This window comes from Colossoma macropomum, unplaced genomic scaffold (assembly GCF_904425465.1).
Source record: "Colossoma macropomum unplaced genomic scaffold, Colossoma_macropomum, whole genome shotgun sequence".
Classification (NCBI taxonomy): domain Eukaryota; kingdom Metazoa; phylum Chordata; class Actinopteri; order Characiformes; family Serrasalmidae; genus Colossoma; species Colossoma macropomum.
The window spans coordinates 22,345,562-22,362,067 of record NW_023494809.1 but is presented as its reverse complement, the minus strand read 5'-3'; the positions used below and the strand labels follow the sequence as shown (position 1 = coordinate 22,362,067).

Below are 16,506 nucleotides of genomic sequence, written 5' to 3'. Positions count from 1 at the left end.
TCAAGCCAGTTTAAAATGCTACAGTACTGAGCTGGACTATGTTGTTGAGGCTGATCTCTTCTAGGCAGCAGTGATAAACCACTACTATTAGAGGATGATCTTCGGTTCAAAAACAAGAAAAACACCTCTATGATAATGCTAATTTCTGCTAGTAGACCAATGAGATTGTATGAGGTTGTATGTTAACGTAAAGCCAATAGCAATTAACGTGAACATTTTGAGGCCGTTCTAGATGAAACACAAACATTTTAAGCTTGTAAAAGATAGTCTGTGTTTTACTTGATGCTTGTAATAGACTCTTTCTGCTACTGCTAGTTTCCTTTTCTAACAACTGACTGAAACCTGGATAGACTACAGCTCATATATGCAGTAGCCAGGACTTCCAGAAGGCCCAGAAGTGGCATTTTTTCTCAAAAAAAGACCCACCCATTGGAAAACGAGATGTAATTATTTGATTCTATTGTCACTTCCTTTGACTTCCTTCCATGTTAGTAGTTAATTTAATGTGTGGCCTAATTACTGAAAGAGCTCACTTGGCTGTGTCTACATCAATACCTCAGGGAAAAAAATCTTGATTGGCCAATTTACCTTGGGAGTTTTAAGAATTTAACCTGTTTGTTTCCAATGAAAACTTAACAATGAAATAAGAATCTTACTTCAATTCTTGCAGAGTTTAAAAACAACATGGATAATGATTATATTAAGTAAAAAATAACTAAAAACTGGGAAATTACAACAACAAATTTGCCACCATGCTAATGTTAGCTCGATAACACAGCAAAAATCTACAGATGATTTATCCGCAGTGCAACACATAGAAAATAAATATTTATATAAATTAACAATGCACTTGTAATTGTATGACTTGTATATTACACACGCACACACACGCACACACACACCTTCTAAGCCGCTTCTCCTTCTGGGTCGTGGGGGGAGCTGGAGCCTATCCCAGCAATCATTGGGTGGAAGGCAGGATACACCCTGGACAGGTCACCAGTCCATCGCAGTTATATATTACAGCTTCTCATTATTTTGAATGGGATTTTTTGCCAGTGTTCTGCAAACATTGTCCAATTTAGCAAAGAATGCATTTGAGGGTGGAGCATGGATTGGTCAATTAACATCCACACTGATCTTCTCTGTAGACAACATTAAAAAAATGAGACAAGAGTATGTTTAGAGATGATCATCATGCCATTCATAATCCAAACCCTGCTGCAGTGCCAACATCAAAAATACCACGGAGGAACACTCCCTACGCAAAGAACAACATGACCAATCTTGGATGAGTTTCCAAAACCATCCACGTTTATATTTAGCTGTTTGCTGTGTGACATCTCTAAATCAGCTGTTAAAAAGAAAGCCTTGCTGCAGAGTAAGAAATTCAGCTGGAAATATGTGTGAAACATTCTCTATTTTCAAGTCCAAAGTCCTATGGTTATAGGTCCCTGGGTCTTTACAGTTGTGTACAGTAAATTACACTGGATGAATCAACATGCATATCATCGCTGTCATATGAAAACTTTGTAACTGTTTTGTTGTAACTTTGTATCTCTGTTTAAAACTTATTTTGCTTCTGCTGTAAAGTTACAATTTTAGCAACAGCACTGATACGCATGAATATGGTTATGGTCTGTGTTTAATATGAATGCTGCAGATTCAGAACTAGGACGAGCCTGTGTTCTTGAGTGTGTTTGGAGCAGGCTGAGGCAGTGGAAGAGGAGGAGGATGGGCAGGAAGCCCCCCTCCATCTGCTCCACCTGAAGCGGTCAGTGCTGTGTGGCCTTCCTCTTCAGCTCCAACTCCAAGCCCATCTCCCTCTTCCTCATCCTCGTCTGCGGAAAGACACGTGAGATTGTGAATGGACGTTTTTTTGTTGTTATTTATTTATTTTTATGTAATTTGAAGATGCCAGCTGGTATTTACACTGTGTGGAAATTTCATGAATGGACTAATAGAGTCAAAATTATTTTACAATAACTTGCATTAAAAGTTAAAAAAGCATGTTTTTTCCTTCTCTTGTAAAGTTAGTTTTACAGAGATACAAGGTTCTGTCCTGGTAATGCCTTTAGGGACTCCTAATGTTTACATTTTTTTAAATGTTAAAATTAATCTGTTTTGTTTGGAGATTGGCAATGACCTAAAGTATTAAACACTAATCAGGTTTGCTTTGAGGAAGACAATATGTAAATGTTAGTGACAATATCTGTGACAGTGGGAATAATACCTAAACTTATGCATTCTATCCTCTTGTTGTGATGTCAGATCAGTACTCAAACATTTCAGGTGTTTAAACAACCTTTGGGCCAAAACAATCAATCAAGAGACACTGTTTCAATATGTAAATGAGTAAACAATAGTGTGGAAAAGAACCCTATCAAATCATTACTTAGGTAAAACAGGCTCCTTACACCACGAGCCGACGGCTGAAGAACTTACCAAAAGTATTAGCAAATAGCTTTTTTAAGGTTAAGAGAACCTTGCAGGTAATTTCTCTTATGTAATTGAAAAGTTACAGCAAGAAAATTCATTGACAGCAGCATCATATGGTACTGTACAAAAGTCACTGACAACTTCTATGTATTTAACATCCAGTTAAAAATTCCATTAAGTTGCCCTATAAGTCCCTTATAGGAACATCATTAGATATCATGAACATCCTTAAGACATTCTTTGGAGGAGTGTGTCTTTTAGTGCCCACGGGAAGCTGATTGACTCATTTTTCTGAAGGGCAGAACGCTGTGTTGTGTGTTATGAGCTTTCCCATTCGTTTTCCAACCAGTGACCTGCCTCCTTATTTATAACGTCTCTGATTATAGCTTAGTACATCCATTAGGCTGCATGCTGTTTTCACATGTAAGCTAAAACCACTGCTAGCATTGTTAGAGATGTACCTCCGATGAAGTCGATAGCACGTATAGCTCTGCTCTCCTTTTTGAAGTTAACAGTGTAGTGATCCATGTTCTCATAACCACGCTCCACTTTCTCCAGGTGGGACTTGTTGGAGGCCTCACCAATCCTAGCAGATCAGGAAGCAAGCTTAGAATGGATACGTCATGTGACTCCATCATACATGTGTATTATTCCTACACAATGTGGCGTGTGTTAATCATTATTGTATCGCAGCATTCATAAAAGGCTGCAATATGCAAATAACACTCTAACAAGCCACTTAATTCAATGCTTTGGATCTTTTAGGAACAACAAAATGTTGTTTAATGAAAAGTTAACATTTTGTGAACATTTCTTCCTTGAGATTTGATCACCACCTCTAAAAAACCGAGGCATTTGGATATTAATTTTACTATACTTTCATTCTTATTGCTATACAGCAGACAGATTTTTAGCATATCAAAGGTGCGTTTTAATAAATATCAAGGCACATTGCAATCACAATATACAGCAATACAATCACAATATGAAATTTTGCCAATATCATACAGCCTTAGTGCACACAGTCTGACAATATGCAATGTATATACTCACTTCTGTAACAAAGCCTTGGCAGTCTGAAAGGTCAAAAAGAGAAGAATATTAACACTTAAATTCAGCAAATAATTAATTGATCATAGTCCACTGTTAATTAGCCCCTTTCAACCACCGTGTCTGTAACATTAACTAGGATGGGAGCTGGTTACCTGTAAGAACAGAGCCATCTCAGGTTCCTCCATAGTTTGGATCCCTGACTCCACGATCTTGGTCATGCTCTCGAGATGATCTTCGTACTTCCTCTTGAGTCCGCGAATGTAGTCCAGCTTCTCCTCTTGCTCGGCTGTCACTTGAAGACTCATCTCCCTCTTTTTCTCCTCCAGGATGGCGTATAGATGGTCAAATTTCTCACATACCTGAGATTTCTGCCTCCTGCCATTCTCCTGCAAGACAGCATATCCTTCATATCCTTAACCATCAAAACACTTGGATATCATCTGATTTACAAACATCCCACACAACCTCACATCCTAAGGTTAAAATTATGGCAGCTTGTGATGTGTGCCCAGGCCTAGTTACAGCTGCTCAGCTATGATTGGAAGGTTGGTATTTAGGGGCGGGGTTTATTGAAAGTGTGCTAAGACTAGTTTGCTTAAAATGGATTAATATTGTTAAAAAATCTGTTTTCTCTCATTCAGACTAAAGAGTAATAACACATCTCTGCCGAAAAGTAGAAGAGTAAAAAGTAGCATAAATCAAAAATATAAAAAATGAGTAATTCTTTAATAAAGTACACATACTCGAAAAAAGTACATTAATACAGCATAGTAATGAAATACACTGCTGCACAGTGATTAGGAGTGCCATAGCCACAGCAACATAAATAATCCCACAACAACTTGTACTCTCATCCTGGAAAAAGCAGGATTTTGAATCTCTGTGAGTTCTCAGCTTATGGATAATGAGGAGTTCAAGTGAGGAGTTGCCAGCATTTGTGCCTAATGGAAGAAGAATTTGGCCAACACACATCACGCAGACACCATTAGCATGATGCACAAGCAGTAATGTATCTAGGTGGCCATTACTTGTAATTTGTTAGATTATGTGAAACCTGAGAAGCAGTAACGGCAACCAACTTCTAAAACTGAACATTGGAGGTGTTTAAAAGAAGCACTGAAAAATATCCCTGTAGATTTCTTAAAAAAGCAAATCTCCCAAAAAGAATGAAAGCCAAACACTGAAAGACCAGGGCTCAAATAATTCAAACAACGTTAACCTCCAGGATCTGAGAAGAAGGATCTGAGAAGAGAGCTATGGCATGTCGTCACAAAATAAGAATAAATGGAAGGGGAAATTAAATTGGAAATAATAAAGCCTATAAAATGCCCAATATGCTAGCTAACCAGTTCGCTGGCTTTATATTATTGAAACTAATGACTGCAAACTATACACTAGCAATAAAATGCAGTTATCACCTGTTTTGTTGTCAGTTGGCCTTTTTTTCCTTCAATAACATTGGTTATGTATGATGGAAATGTGTATGATCTTTGTCATTGTTGGTGAGCAAGCAAGTCAACAATTATAAAAGTGTTTTTAATTGTATTTAAATGCAGTTTTTATTGTGACAGTACATCATGTACTAAATAATAACGTAAGGTATGTATATACATAATATCAAGGAAGTTGCAGTGGTGCTGTTTGTTTTCACAGCAGGGGGTTCTCACTCCTCCCTTTTCACCCTCTATTGTTCACTAGCCCCTCAACACAGTGTCACAACATTGCATGCAGAGAGATAGTTAATCTGATTAAGATAATCTGATAGAGTTAATATCGCCTGAATATTTCTTGACATGTAGCATATGTACATGTCCAGAAATATTAAGGTGAAAAATCCACTCAAGTTCTAAAAGGTGGGGAAAATTTGACGTCAGCTTCATCCAACATAGTCCCATGCAACCCAAACCCAACAGAAAAAAACACCAACTTGCAAGAATCTTTCAACTGAAATGACTAACATTCTTCGTTATTTGATAGTCAACAGTAAATTCATGTGGAACCCAAGAACTAACAGCAAAATAGTTTCAAAAGTTAAAGAACAGCCCCTTAAACAAATATTTTCAAATAGACAGACAGTCCTAAAAGCCTAAAAGGAAACATGGAAAACACTATTGACAATTAATCAAAAGCTAAAAAGCCTTGACAGCTTCCTATTTGCCCTTGACTGTCTCCACCCTCAGTCTTACTTAGGACGGATTGTGGTCAGCCATATGCGCAATCGAGACAGCTCACTTTGGTTTGCTTGTCAGTCATGGAGCCTCTGAGGAAGCGGCTGTGGGGGCCTGGAAGTGTTCCAGCTTCCTACCTGCCTGTCTCATTAGCTCCAGCGCGAGTTTGTCTGAGGGGCCGTTCTCACTCTCCCCATCAATAACCCGGCTATCCTCACCGGCTTCATCAGAGGGACTGACCCACACACAGGGCAACTCACCTCTATAGCCCGGCAGGTCTCCTCCAGCTGACTGATGATGCCCTGGATCCTGTCATTGTTGCCCACCATCATTGCTATACTGTCCGACAGCTCTGTCTGGAGATGATGGCACACATGAGCAATAAGGCTGAAGCACTTGAAGACATGACCATTCAAAAGTTTGTAATCATTTGACATATTAAAAATTTCCATCATTTGTATACATTCATAACTTTTGCAATGTAGATTTAAAGATTTTCAACTAGCATTTGATGTTTTATTCAGTATTGTAAGTATTTTGGGAACAAGAAGAAGTTATTCAATAATAAACAATGTACTAAGTACTGATTTGATCACCAGTTGTGAAATATGAGACATTTATATTCTTAACAAGACTGACTGCAAACTTTTGAATGGTGATTTCAAACTTTTAAACTGTTTAACATACATATACATTCATTATATGTCCAAAAGTATTCAGACACCCCATTTAATTAGTGAATTCCGCTTCTTTAAGGTGCACTCATTGCTGACACGGGTGTTTAACTGCACAAATAGAGCTATAATTGCCATAGAATAACATTGCCGATAATATACTTCTAATATATTTTTAATATACTTTTAGCTACTGGCTATTTTACTGGCTATTTTACTTTAAAGTGACCATGACCAACGCCAGCCGCCTAGAGTGGTATAACATAAGAAGGCATCTTAAGGTAAGAAGGACTTGGATAAAAATCATTACAGTGTAATATTACAATATTTTGGGCTTTTAAACAGCATCAACAACACAGAGGGTCAAGTATTGATATTTTATTATTTCATTATTTTTCACTTGTATAAAGCCCAGTGGCTAAAACTAATAGACAACTCAAATGCATTACTGTCTTAATCCACAAGAGGGTGCTGTTTCCTTCTGGTGAGCCCAAGGCTTCTACCAGTAGAGTTGTTAGGAACAGTCAGACAGTGTAGTAGATAACATGCTTGAACACAGGAGATCTGGGTTCGATTCCCAGTTCAGGCAAGCATTAAAAACATCCTTAAAATACATTAATAGGAGTATAAAAAGGTGTGACTCTTAATGTTACATGTTCCTGCCACAGTAAAATCCTTTTTTTGAAAATGTAAAGATAAAGCCCATTTTAAATGTTGTCTACTTCAGAAATATAAACAAATATAAGGAAAATTAAATGTTGTCAACTTTGTAGTTTTGTTCAGTTTCAGTAAAAAAAGAAATGAGGTGAGATGAATAGTGTAATGAAAATGAAAAGTGTAAACTTCATTAAAGTGAATGGTTTTCTCTTGGAGGAATAATTTACAATAAAATCGATCAATCACAATTTTTCATCATGTGTCAATATGTCATGCAACAAATTTGTATCACATACCTTTAAGATTACAATAGAATGATATCACAGCTCAAGTATCATGATAATATCTTACTGTGGAGGCTCCTGTAAAGCTTTCCAGGGTTTGGCTGTGGAGCAGTGGAACTGCGTTATGCTCTTGTAGCTGAATGCACTCAAATTCTCACAGCAATTTTTCAACATCTACTGTAAAGCCTTCTTAGTAGAATAGAGGCTGTTACTGCAAGTGAAACAAACTCCCTATTGATATCTTTCATTTTGTAAGAAACCCTGAGCAGGTATCTGCTAACTTTTGGACATACAGTGCGTATAAACATTAATTTGTATGGGCTATCGAATCAGGTATGAATAATACTAATATTTTTGCAACTGTAGAGTTAATATAGCCTGACAACATACAGTACTGTGCATAAACCAGATACCACCCTTCATTCATTTATTTTCCAGTCAAAACTGCCATTAAGTTGTTCGTTTTTTGGCATCAGGAAATAGAACAAAGCAGAAGATACACATTTGACTTCCCCTTCTTAATGCAAGTAAATTATCTTATATCTACTCTCTTCAGAAATATCTCCTGAAAATGAATAACCTGTATTTAATTGCTGTTTTGACTGGAAGTTAAATAAATGAAGGGTGGTCTTTGACTTTTGCACAGTGCTGAATAATGTAATGTACCAGTTTGTACCTTTTGAATTTGGTATACGCTTTTGAGGGGTGCCACCTCACAGTCCTTGTGCGCACCAAACACCTTGCACATGGAGCAGGTAGGCGTGGCGCAGGTCACGCAGTAGATGTTTATCTTCTCATCCTCATGCACCTCACACATGGGCTGGTCAGCTGTTGTCTGTGGAGCAGGTTTGCTGCTGTGGAACATCAATAAAGCACTTATTAAAACCATAAGTCAAAAGGTGAACTGCGCAATCAAAACGTGTGCTCTTCGTGTTCTGGTATGAAATCAGCAAGCAGAGAATTCCCTCAGCACCATCAGGTGAGAGCAGGAGCATTAATCGCACCATGATTATCTGATTAATAGAGAGTGTGTGGTTTGTACGCCGTAGGGAAGCCCTCAGGTCTTGGCCGCAGAAGGCAGCTGCAAGATCACCTTTGATCTTGGACCAAGAACCTCCAGCCCTCAAGCTTAAGACTCTCCTTTGTTGGATCCATTATTGCTACTACCTTGCACAATTAGTAGATCTACAAATAATCTACAATTAATGTAGATTATACTAGTAATCGAGTAACCAACCATTTACTTACACTTTTAATCAAGTAATCAGGCTTAAAATTAGCAAAATAACAAAAAAGGAGCATGTCCTACATTTTCTTTATCTATAATATAATATATTATATAATATATTATACAAAGATTATATAATAATATATAATCTTTATATCATTTTCCCCCTGAAGTTCACTTTCACATCACATTTGTTTGAGTTTGAGTTGTACCAAAACAGCCCTAATTCATTTAACATGATCATTTTCCAACCTCTCGTTATCCATTATACGTTATAGACTTAAAAAGATGGTTCTTGAAGGGTTCTTCCGTAAAGTCAGAGGTTTCATGTAGAACCATGAATTCGCTATAGAATCATTTGCTTGCTGGTTCTTTGCATGGTGAAACTGTTCTTCAGATTGATGGAGAATGTGTTGTCTATAGAACCGTTCACAGTCTTTTATATAGCACCAAACAGGGTTCTGCTTTTCTTACAGTGTCAAGCTTGCAACAATAGACAATATTTTGGTGCTAAATAGAACCAACACATCAATCTGAAGAACCATTTCACCATGCAAAGAACCATTTCGTGTGCAAATGGTTCTATATAGAACTCATGATTCTAAATAGAACCATTGCTTTTACTGAAGGGCCCTTGAAGAACCATATTTTCTTGTTTTGGTTACTGTTACTTTAATATATGCATATCATTGCTATCAAAACCTTGCATCTCTGTTATTGTCTTTTTTTTATATAATCTGAAAGTGCTGTCAAGTCAATTCCGACTCCTGGTGATGGGTAGATGGATAGAGTTTCTCCAGAAGATCCTGTCTTCTTTTTGGATTTTTTTCTTCTAAACGGCTTGTTCGTGGTCCCTCTGACTGTATTCATCTTTCTTGTATCTACCTCGTAACTCATTCTTTAACCTCATTAAACATTAAGAAGGTCTCTTAAGCATTGACTCGTTCTCATCAGGAGATCATGAGTTCGATCCCTGGTGATGCTACAGCCGTCCGTGGCCGGGGGTCCAAGAGAGCACATAAAATTTAGTCGCGATAACGTGACCAAAAAAACACATTTACACGGTTTTCAAGGTCTCTGGCAATGGGAGGCCCCAAATCCTGACATACATGCATATTCATAATAGGAATTACTGCACATATTACAACCAACAAAGATACATAGGCCTATGTGTACGTAGACCCTTCGTTTTATTTGAATTATTCATGATTTAGTGAACTGAGCGCCTACCATTGGCTACGCTGAAAATGACGTGAGTAACATCCCCGAATCGGAGGAATCGTGTTTTTAAGGACTGCACAAGACTTGCTCACACTTAAAACTGTGCAACAATGCAATGTATTTATGCTTATAAAAATTCTACCAAAAGACATTGTTCAGAATATATTTTAAAATAAATTAAAAACTGGATTTTTTCCATTATTTGGTCTGCTGGTTCTGTATGTTGTTTGCGCAATAACGCCACACCAGTAGGCGGCGGTAAAGCATCGTGATTCACAAAGGTTACCCAACAGCAACAAAATCCAAATACTGAAAATTGGCGTCTTAACACGTTTTAATATTTAATAATGTTTAAATATATTGTATGTTAACACAACGAATATTTTGGTTAACACGAAATTATGTTATACGGGTTAACACGGAGATTCCGACATGTTTTGAGCCCAAAGGCCTGCCATACGGAGGAAGCCCGTGCTAGCCTTCGCCCTCCTACAGCTGGGGGTATCGCGTGATTGTGGAAGTCCTAACAGTGGGTGGAATTCGATGGGATAACTAAAAAAAAAAAGCCTTTTTTCTCTTATAAAGTGAGATGTTATGATACATGATATATGTAAATGACCTCTGTTCTGATTGGCCATTGTTCAAAAAGCAGTTTTGAACTGCTTTGAAGGCGAAACGCTCCTTATAAGTTGAATATGCATGGATGGATCTAAACTGCTGCAGGCTGGAAAAGGAGATATTTAGAAATTTAGACACTTTTGTGACATTTTGAAAACTGTTAATTAAAAATGAGCCATTTTGCAGCTTAGGCCCTATTGGAACTGGGTTAATTTTAACTGGGGAGATGCTGTAATTTGAATGATTACTGAGTAGATCTGTGACTTCAATCCAGTACGGTTATGCAAAGTTTTTAAGTCTGCTGAGTAATATTTCCAGAGCAGAGTACCTTCTATAATCTGCCAAACCCGGAGCTACTTTAGCACTTCCAGTTGTTTTCTTCTTTACAACTTGAAGACAAGGCTGACTGCTAAAGTGGAGCTCGATTTGACTCAATTCTGTACCCCGAAGTTCATAACAAGACTACTGAAATCCACATTTTTGGTGACGGGAGAAGGAAAATGAAAAATATCAAAAAGACATCTCTATTTCTGTCTTGTTGAGCAGCAAATGCTGAGTTAAGTGAGCCCACTTTACTAGCCTACACTCTTAAAAAAAGATGTTTTTAAGGGTTCTTTAGTACAGAAAATGGTTCTATAAAAAACTATGAACACTCACAGAACCATTTGCATGATTTAAGAGTTCTATGCATCCTGAAAGTGTTCTTCAGAATGTGCACCCAGGAGGGTTCTTCTGTTATTACAATGTCAAGCCTTTCAAAAAGGTTCTGTGTAGAAGCATCTACAGCACATTCTCCATCAATCTGAAGAGCCCTTTCATGATGCAAAGAACGCTTTAATCTTGCAAATGGTTCTTTGAGTGTTCATGGTTCTGTACTAAGGAACCCTTGAAGAACCACCTTTTTAAGAGTATTTTTAGTCTATATGTTAGTCTATCTTGCGTTAACTGCAAGTTACTATATTTTTTGGACCTGTTTTAACATGATATACAGAAGTGTGGCGTCTGTCATGTATGTCCACACCTTGACACTTTGATCCAGGCTCTTTGGGGTCGTTCGGGGAAATTACACAGCAACCATGCGTAGCTTTTCAAAAATTCCAAAATAAACTATAGAGCCTTTAAATGACTTCATTTAAAATATATATGAAACACGATGTGGCAAAAAAGAGAGTAGTAGAATTGATTTTTTAAAAATCGAGTAATCGTGACTGATTTAACTTTCCAAAGGGTCACCAAGACGACATCCACAGTGCAGCTCAGACCACTGTCGGGTCAGTGTGATCGCTTCAAATGCAGAAGTCTTCTTCATCTCATTCAGAAAGGAGTTTGACTCCTGGTAGAGTCAAGAGGACTGGCAGAGTGAAAGCACTGTATGTGGGCTAAATTGTACGGCCCTGGGGACTTCTGTACTTAAAAGCACTGTGTGTTCAGCTCAAGGTTTTGAAGAGGGGAAAGCAAGAGAAGAAAAACACACTTTGAACACGGCATTAAATGCAACAGAGCAAAATATCCACTGAATTTGAACACCAAAAAAATGTGTAGGGGGGGAAAGGGTGGCCACCCTGAGTGTCGGTGAAAACTTACTTCTTATAAACAGAACAAGACCAAATGTTTTCATAGAAGCAGCAGTAAGAAGACATGCATTCATAAACAGCCTTACTTAGCAGATAGCCCTGGTACACCTAATTAAGCATATATGGATGGTAAAGATTATTGGTTTTAATTATATACTGCACTATAAAGCCCGATGATAATCACACTGCTTTAAATTTATTCATTCTGATAACTGCATGTGATTGTTATCTCGGGAGTAAATGGCCTACTCTGAAAAATAAATGTTCCAAAATGGTTCTTGGCTTGTATGTAGAGGTTTTAAACTTAAAAAAAAAACATCCATTAAAAGGTTATTTAGGGAAAAAAATTGCTCCAAATAACCCTTTTTTGTTCTATCTAGAACCTGCACTGCTACCATATCCCACCAAAGCACATGCCAAAACAACACATTTACACAAACAGTAGAAGTACTGGTAATAATTTCATATTTGATCAAATTATAATTGATTTGTTGGTGTTATAAAGATATATATATATATATATATATATATATATATATATATATATATATATATTCTGATTCCGCTGATGTCACACAGCACAACCAACAACAAAGGACTTTTACTCTGAAATGCTTTTAAGAAAGAGTGGGCAGGGTGCTGGGTCATAAAGAAGACCCCAAGAGACCTTAATGGTGCAAAAGTTTATATGGGTGTCCAAGTATAAAGATTAGTTTATACGTTTTAAACAGTGGCAATTACTTTAAAATATGTATATCATCGCTGTCGAGACAAAAAATGTCACTTTTGTTGTTTTCCATTTTTTGACTTAAAAAAATGCAAAAAAAATGCATCTTTTTAAACAAGAATTATTTAAATAATCATTTTGAAAGCTTAATTTGTCATTGATGCATTTACAATATTATTATTGTAACAATAAAATTGAAAACTATGATAATTTAGTCATTGACATCATAGTAGGACATTTTTCATACCGTTTCATCTCATACACATTTAGAAAAGATGGCTCTTCAAGGTTTCTTTAGTAAAGAAAATGGTTCCACATAGAACCACAAAAACTCAAAGAATGTTTTGCATGACTAAAGGGTTCTTTGCATTGTTAAAGTGTTCTTCAGATTAATGGAGAATGTGTTTTATATGGTGTTATAGAACCTTTTTGGAAAGGGTTCTTCCATTGTTACAAGCTTGACGTTGTAACAATAGCAAAACCCTTTTTGGTACTACATAGAACCCTTTTCAAAAAGGTTTTATATAGAACCGTATACAGTGCATTCTCCATCAATCTGAAGAACTCTTTCACAATGCAAAGAACCCTTTAATCATGCAAATGGTTCTACATAGAACATTTCCTTTATTAAAAACCCTTGAAGAACTGTCTTTTTTAATAGTGTAATCAAGAGCATCTTTCACTCTGTGGATTCTGCAAAACAATTATATAAATCTGATTCCAGTGGACCATCACATGTTCATTGAAATGCTACACCTAGATGTTCTATTCGTATGGTAAGAACATCCTGTTACAGCTTCCAGGCCTGTCCACTGAAATGACTCTGACCTGTTGGACTCCTGTTTGTACATGTCGATGATGTTCTCCACCAACAGATTCCTCTGCAGCCCATAAACTCCATGTCGGTCCAGTACAACCTCGTGCCTGCAAGAGGGACATCTGAAACGGCCACCTGAAGTCACCGTGCCTCCTCTGGTGGGAAGGTAAGGATTAGAAGCCTGTATAAGTCGGGGGGGGGGACGAAACGGGGTCAGTAAATAAGTGTTACACAACAGCATACTCTTCAGATTTTTATAACACTGCTGTGTACGACTGCTGAGATTGAAGAATGCTTGGAACCTGCACTGCTACAGTCTCCCTCAAGAGCACAAACCAGAGCAATATGTTTACATAAACAATAGTAGTGCTGGTGATAATTCCATATTTGCTTAAATTATAGTTGATTTGTTGGTGTTAATAAAGAAATGTGATCGATTGTTAATATAAATGTCTAAATACAATATATAGTCAAATTTCTTTATCTTCCTGTTTAATAATTCAGTACACATCATACATCACTTTATGCGAATACAACTGCTGAGATTGGAGGATACTTGCTAATAGTGCAAATAGTATTGATAAAAGTAATCAATATCACAATATTTCCAAAATATATCACAAATATTACAGAATTTAAAGTTAATGCTCTCATTCTTCCTGAGTACTCCTGCTCTATACAGTACGTATACTCTTACAGATAGAGCAAAGGAAACATTATGCATACAGTACAGTACAAAAGTCTGAAACCACCCTTTATTTATTTGATTGTCAGTCAAAAAAATCATTACGTACAAGTTATTAATTTTTCAGGAGATATTGATAAGGCAATTAGATATAATCCACTTGCTGTCAGGGACTCTCTAGTGTTTCTGTCCCAGTCTAGTCTGGGGCATCATCATTACCCACCTGTGTTTGGTTTATTGCCCTGCCTTCTTTTACTCTGTGTCTCTGTGTGTATATATATATATACACTCATTGAGCATATTAATGAGTGTATATATACTATATTATTAGGTACACATACCTTGTACCTTGTATCTGTACTCTTTGTCCATTATATCAGCTCCACTGACCATATAGGAGCACTTTGTAGTTCTACAATTACAGACTGTAGTCCATCTGTTGCTGTGCATACTTTGTTAGCCCCCTTTTACCCTGTTCTTCAATGGTCAGGACCCCCACAGGACCACCACAGAGCAGGTATTATTTGGGTGGTGGATCATTTTTAGCACTGTAGTAACACTGGTGTGGTGGTGGTGTGTTAGCGTGTGTTGCGCTGGTCTGAGTGGATCAGACACAGCAGTGCTGCTGGAGTTTTTAAACACCTCAGTGTTACTACTGGACTGAGAATAGTCCACTAAAATATCCAGCCAACAGCGTCCTGTGGACAGCGTCCTGTGACCACTAATGAAGGACTAGAGGATGACCAAGACAAACTGTGCAGCAACAGATGGGCTACTGTCTCTGACTTTACATCTACAAGGTGGACCAACAAAGTAGAAGTGTCTAATAGAGCAGACAGTGAGTGGACACAGTGTTTAAAAACTCAGCAGCACTGCTGTGTCTAATCCACTCGTACCAGCGCAACACACACTAACTCGTCACAACCACGTCATTATCATTGCAGTGCTGAGAATGATCCACCACCCATATAATAACGGCTCTGTGGTGGTCCTGTGGGGGTCCTGACCATTGAAGAACAGGGTGAAAATGGGCTAATAAAAGATGCAGAGAAACAGATGGACTACAGTCTGCAATTGTAGAGCTACAAAGTGCTCCTATATGGTCACTGGAGCTGATAAAATGGATAAGGAGTGTAGATACAGTAGGTGTACCTAATACAGTGCTCAGTTAGTGTATACGTCCTTATGCCCTTTGTTTAAACAGGAATTTGAAAAATGCTCCTCATCAGTCCTCATCAGACAAACAGCACTTAAAGCTTTCATGTTTGAGAGAGAGGAGAAAATCAACCTGCTTCAAATCGGAAAAAATCCACAGGTATATTGAAATAAAGGCAGTGTTTTAGGAAAAAGAGCAAAAAATCAAGAAACATTATGCACTTATAGTGAATCAAACATACATTTCAACGTATATTCTTTTTAAAAACCTTTTTGTGGAATAGTTCACAAGCATAGCTCAGAATGTTTAATGCAGGGGAGCCCCAATGTGGGCCTACAAGGACAGAGTTGAGTACAATGTGGTGATTTCCCTGCTTGAACACACCCACTACAATTAATATTTTAATTACCACATTTATTAGAAGTTTGAGCAAGAAAATTGCCAACCTGATCTAGATTGTGGCCCACCAGGTCCAGATCTATGCCCCTGTGTTACCAATTATATGACTTTACTTTTCATCTGGTAATCACAGCTAAACTGAACTGGGAAGCCAAAGTAAAATAGGAAATTATACTTGAAATTATATTTTGTTTGTTTATTTCCAAGCTAAGGATAAATGCCAGCATTTTCATTTGATATATTAAATCTATTATTTTCATAGACACTATAGTAACTCTGACCCTTCTTCAGAGTTTCTCAGGAAAGCATGAAAAACACCCAAAAACATCTGCTTCTTGAGAGAAGAAAGAAAGAAAGAAAGAAAGAAAGAGAGAAAGAAAGAAGAAAGATAAAAAGAAAGAAAAGGAAAATAAGTAAGTAAGTAAGTACCTGAAATATGTCGTTGGCACATTTCCGGCAAAGGTTGTGTTGACATGGGAGAATCACTACCGGTTTCGTAAATAATTCTAAGCAAATCGGACAGATGAGCTGCTTCTCCAAACTGTCCATGATAGGATGAAGAGATGAAAACTGCCCAGTGGAATTTGAATGATAAAAATAACAAATACTCAAGTATTATCCAGTTATCTAGTCTCCGGGAGGACGTGTCGTGGTGAAATCAGGCCTTCTCCATTGCCTAACTGTGGCAGATCATGTGGCCCTGCACCGGCCTCCCATCAATGTGTGCTGTTTTTAGAAACCTTCACGTCAGTTGCCATGTTTACCTTACCATATATGAATGCTGGCCCTCAGCTGCTGACCCACAACTA

At 37.5% G+C, this 16,506-nt stretch overlaps 1 protein-coding gene across 2 annotated transcripts; it reads right to left on the bottom strand.

The window, feature by feature from the left end:
* Positions 1 to 1,289: 1,289 nt before the first annotated feature.
* Positions 1,290 to 16,398, bottom strand: trim55b (tripartite motif containing 55b). 2 transcript variants are annotated; one of them, XM_036558556.1, is made up of 8 exons: positions 16,127 to 16,398; positions 13,469 to 13,638; positions 7,949 to 8,123; positions 5,918 to 6,013; positions 3,642 to 3,875; positions 3,490 to 3,512; positions 2,898 to 3,022; positions 1,290 to 1,838 (listed from the first exon to the last, which is right to left on the bottom strand). In XM_036558556.1, the coding sequence occupies exons 1-8, from the start codon at positions 16,244 to 16,246 to the stop codon at positions 1,669 to 1,671; spliced, it is 1,113 nt and encodes a 370-aa protein (XP_036414449.1). In that variant the 5' UTR covers positions 16,247 to 16,398; the 3' UTR covers positions 1,290 to 1,668. The 2 variants fall into 2 exon arrangements, with proteins under 2 accessions (XP_036414449.1, XP_036414448.1); XM_036558555.1 differs by having other exon boundaries at positions 7,949 to 8,126; positions 16,127 to 16,397.
* Positions 16,399 to 16,506: the final 108 nt, after the last annotated feature.

Coding starts and splice junctions, on each gene's coding strand:
- trim55b (XM_036558555.1), bottom strand. CDS start 16,246: ATGGACAGTTTGGAGAAGCAGCTCATCTGTCCGATTTGCTTAGAATTA. Junction 3,876..5,917: donor AGACCTGCCGGGCTATAGAG/GTGAGTTGCCCT, acceptor GCTGTCTTGCAG/GAGAATGGCAGGAGGCAGAA. Junction 3,513..3,641: donor AGATGGCTCTGTTCTTACAG/GTAACCAGCTCC, acceptor TTGACCTTTCAG/ACTGCCAAGGCTTTGTTACA.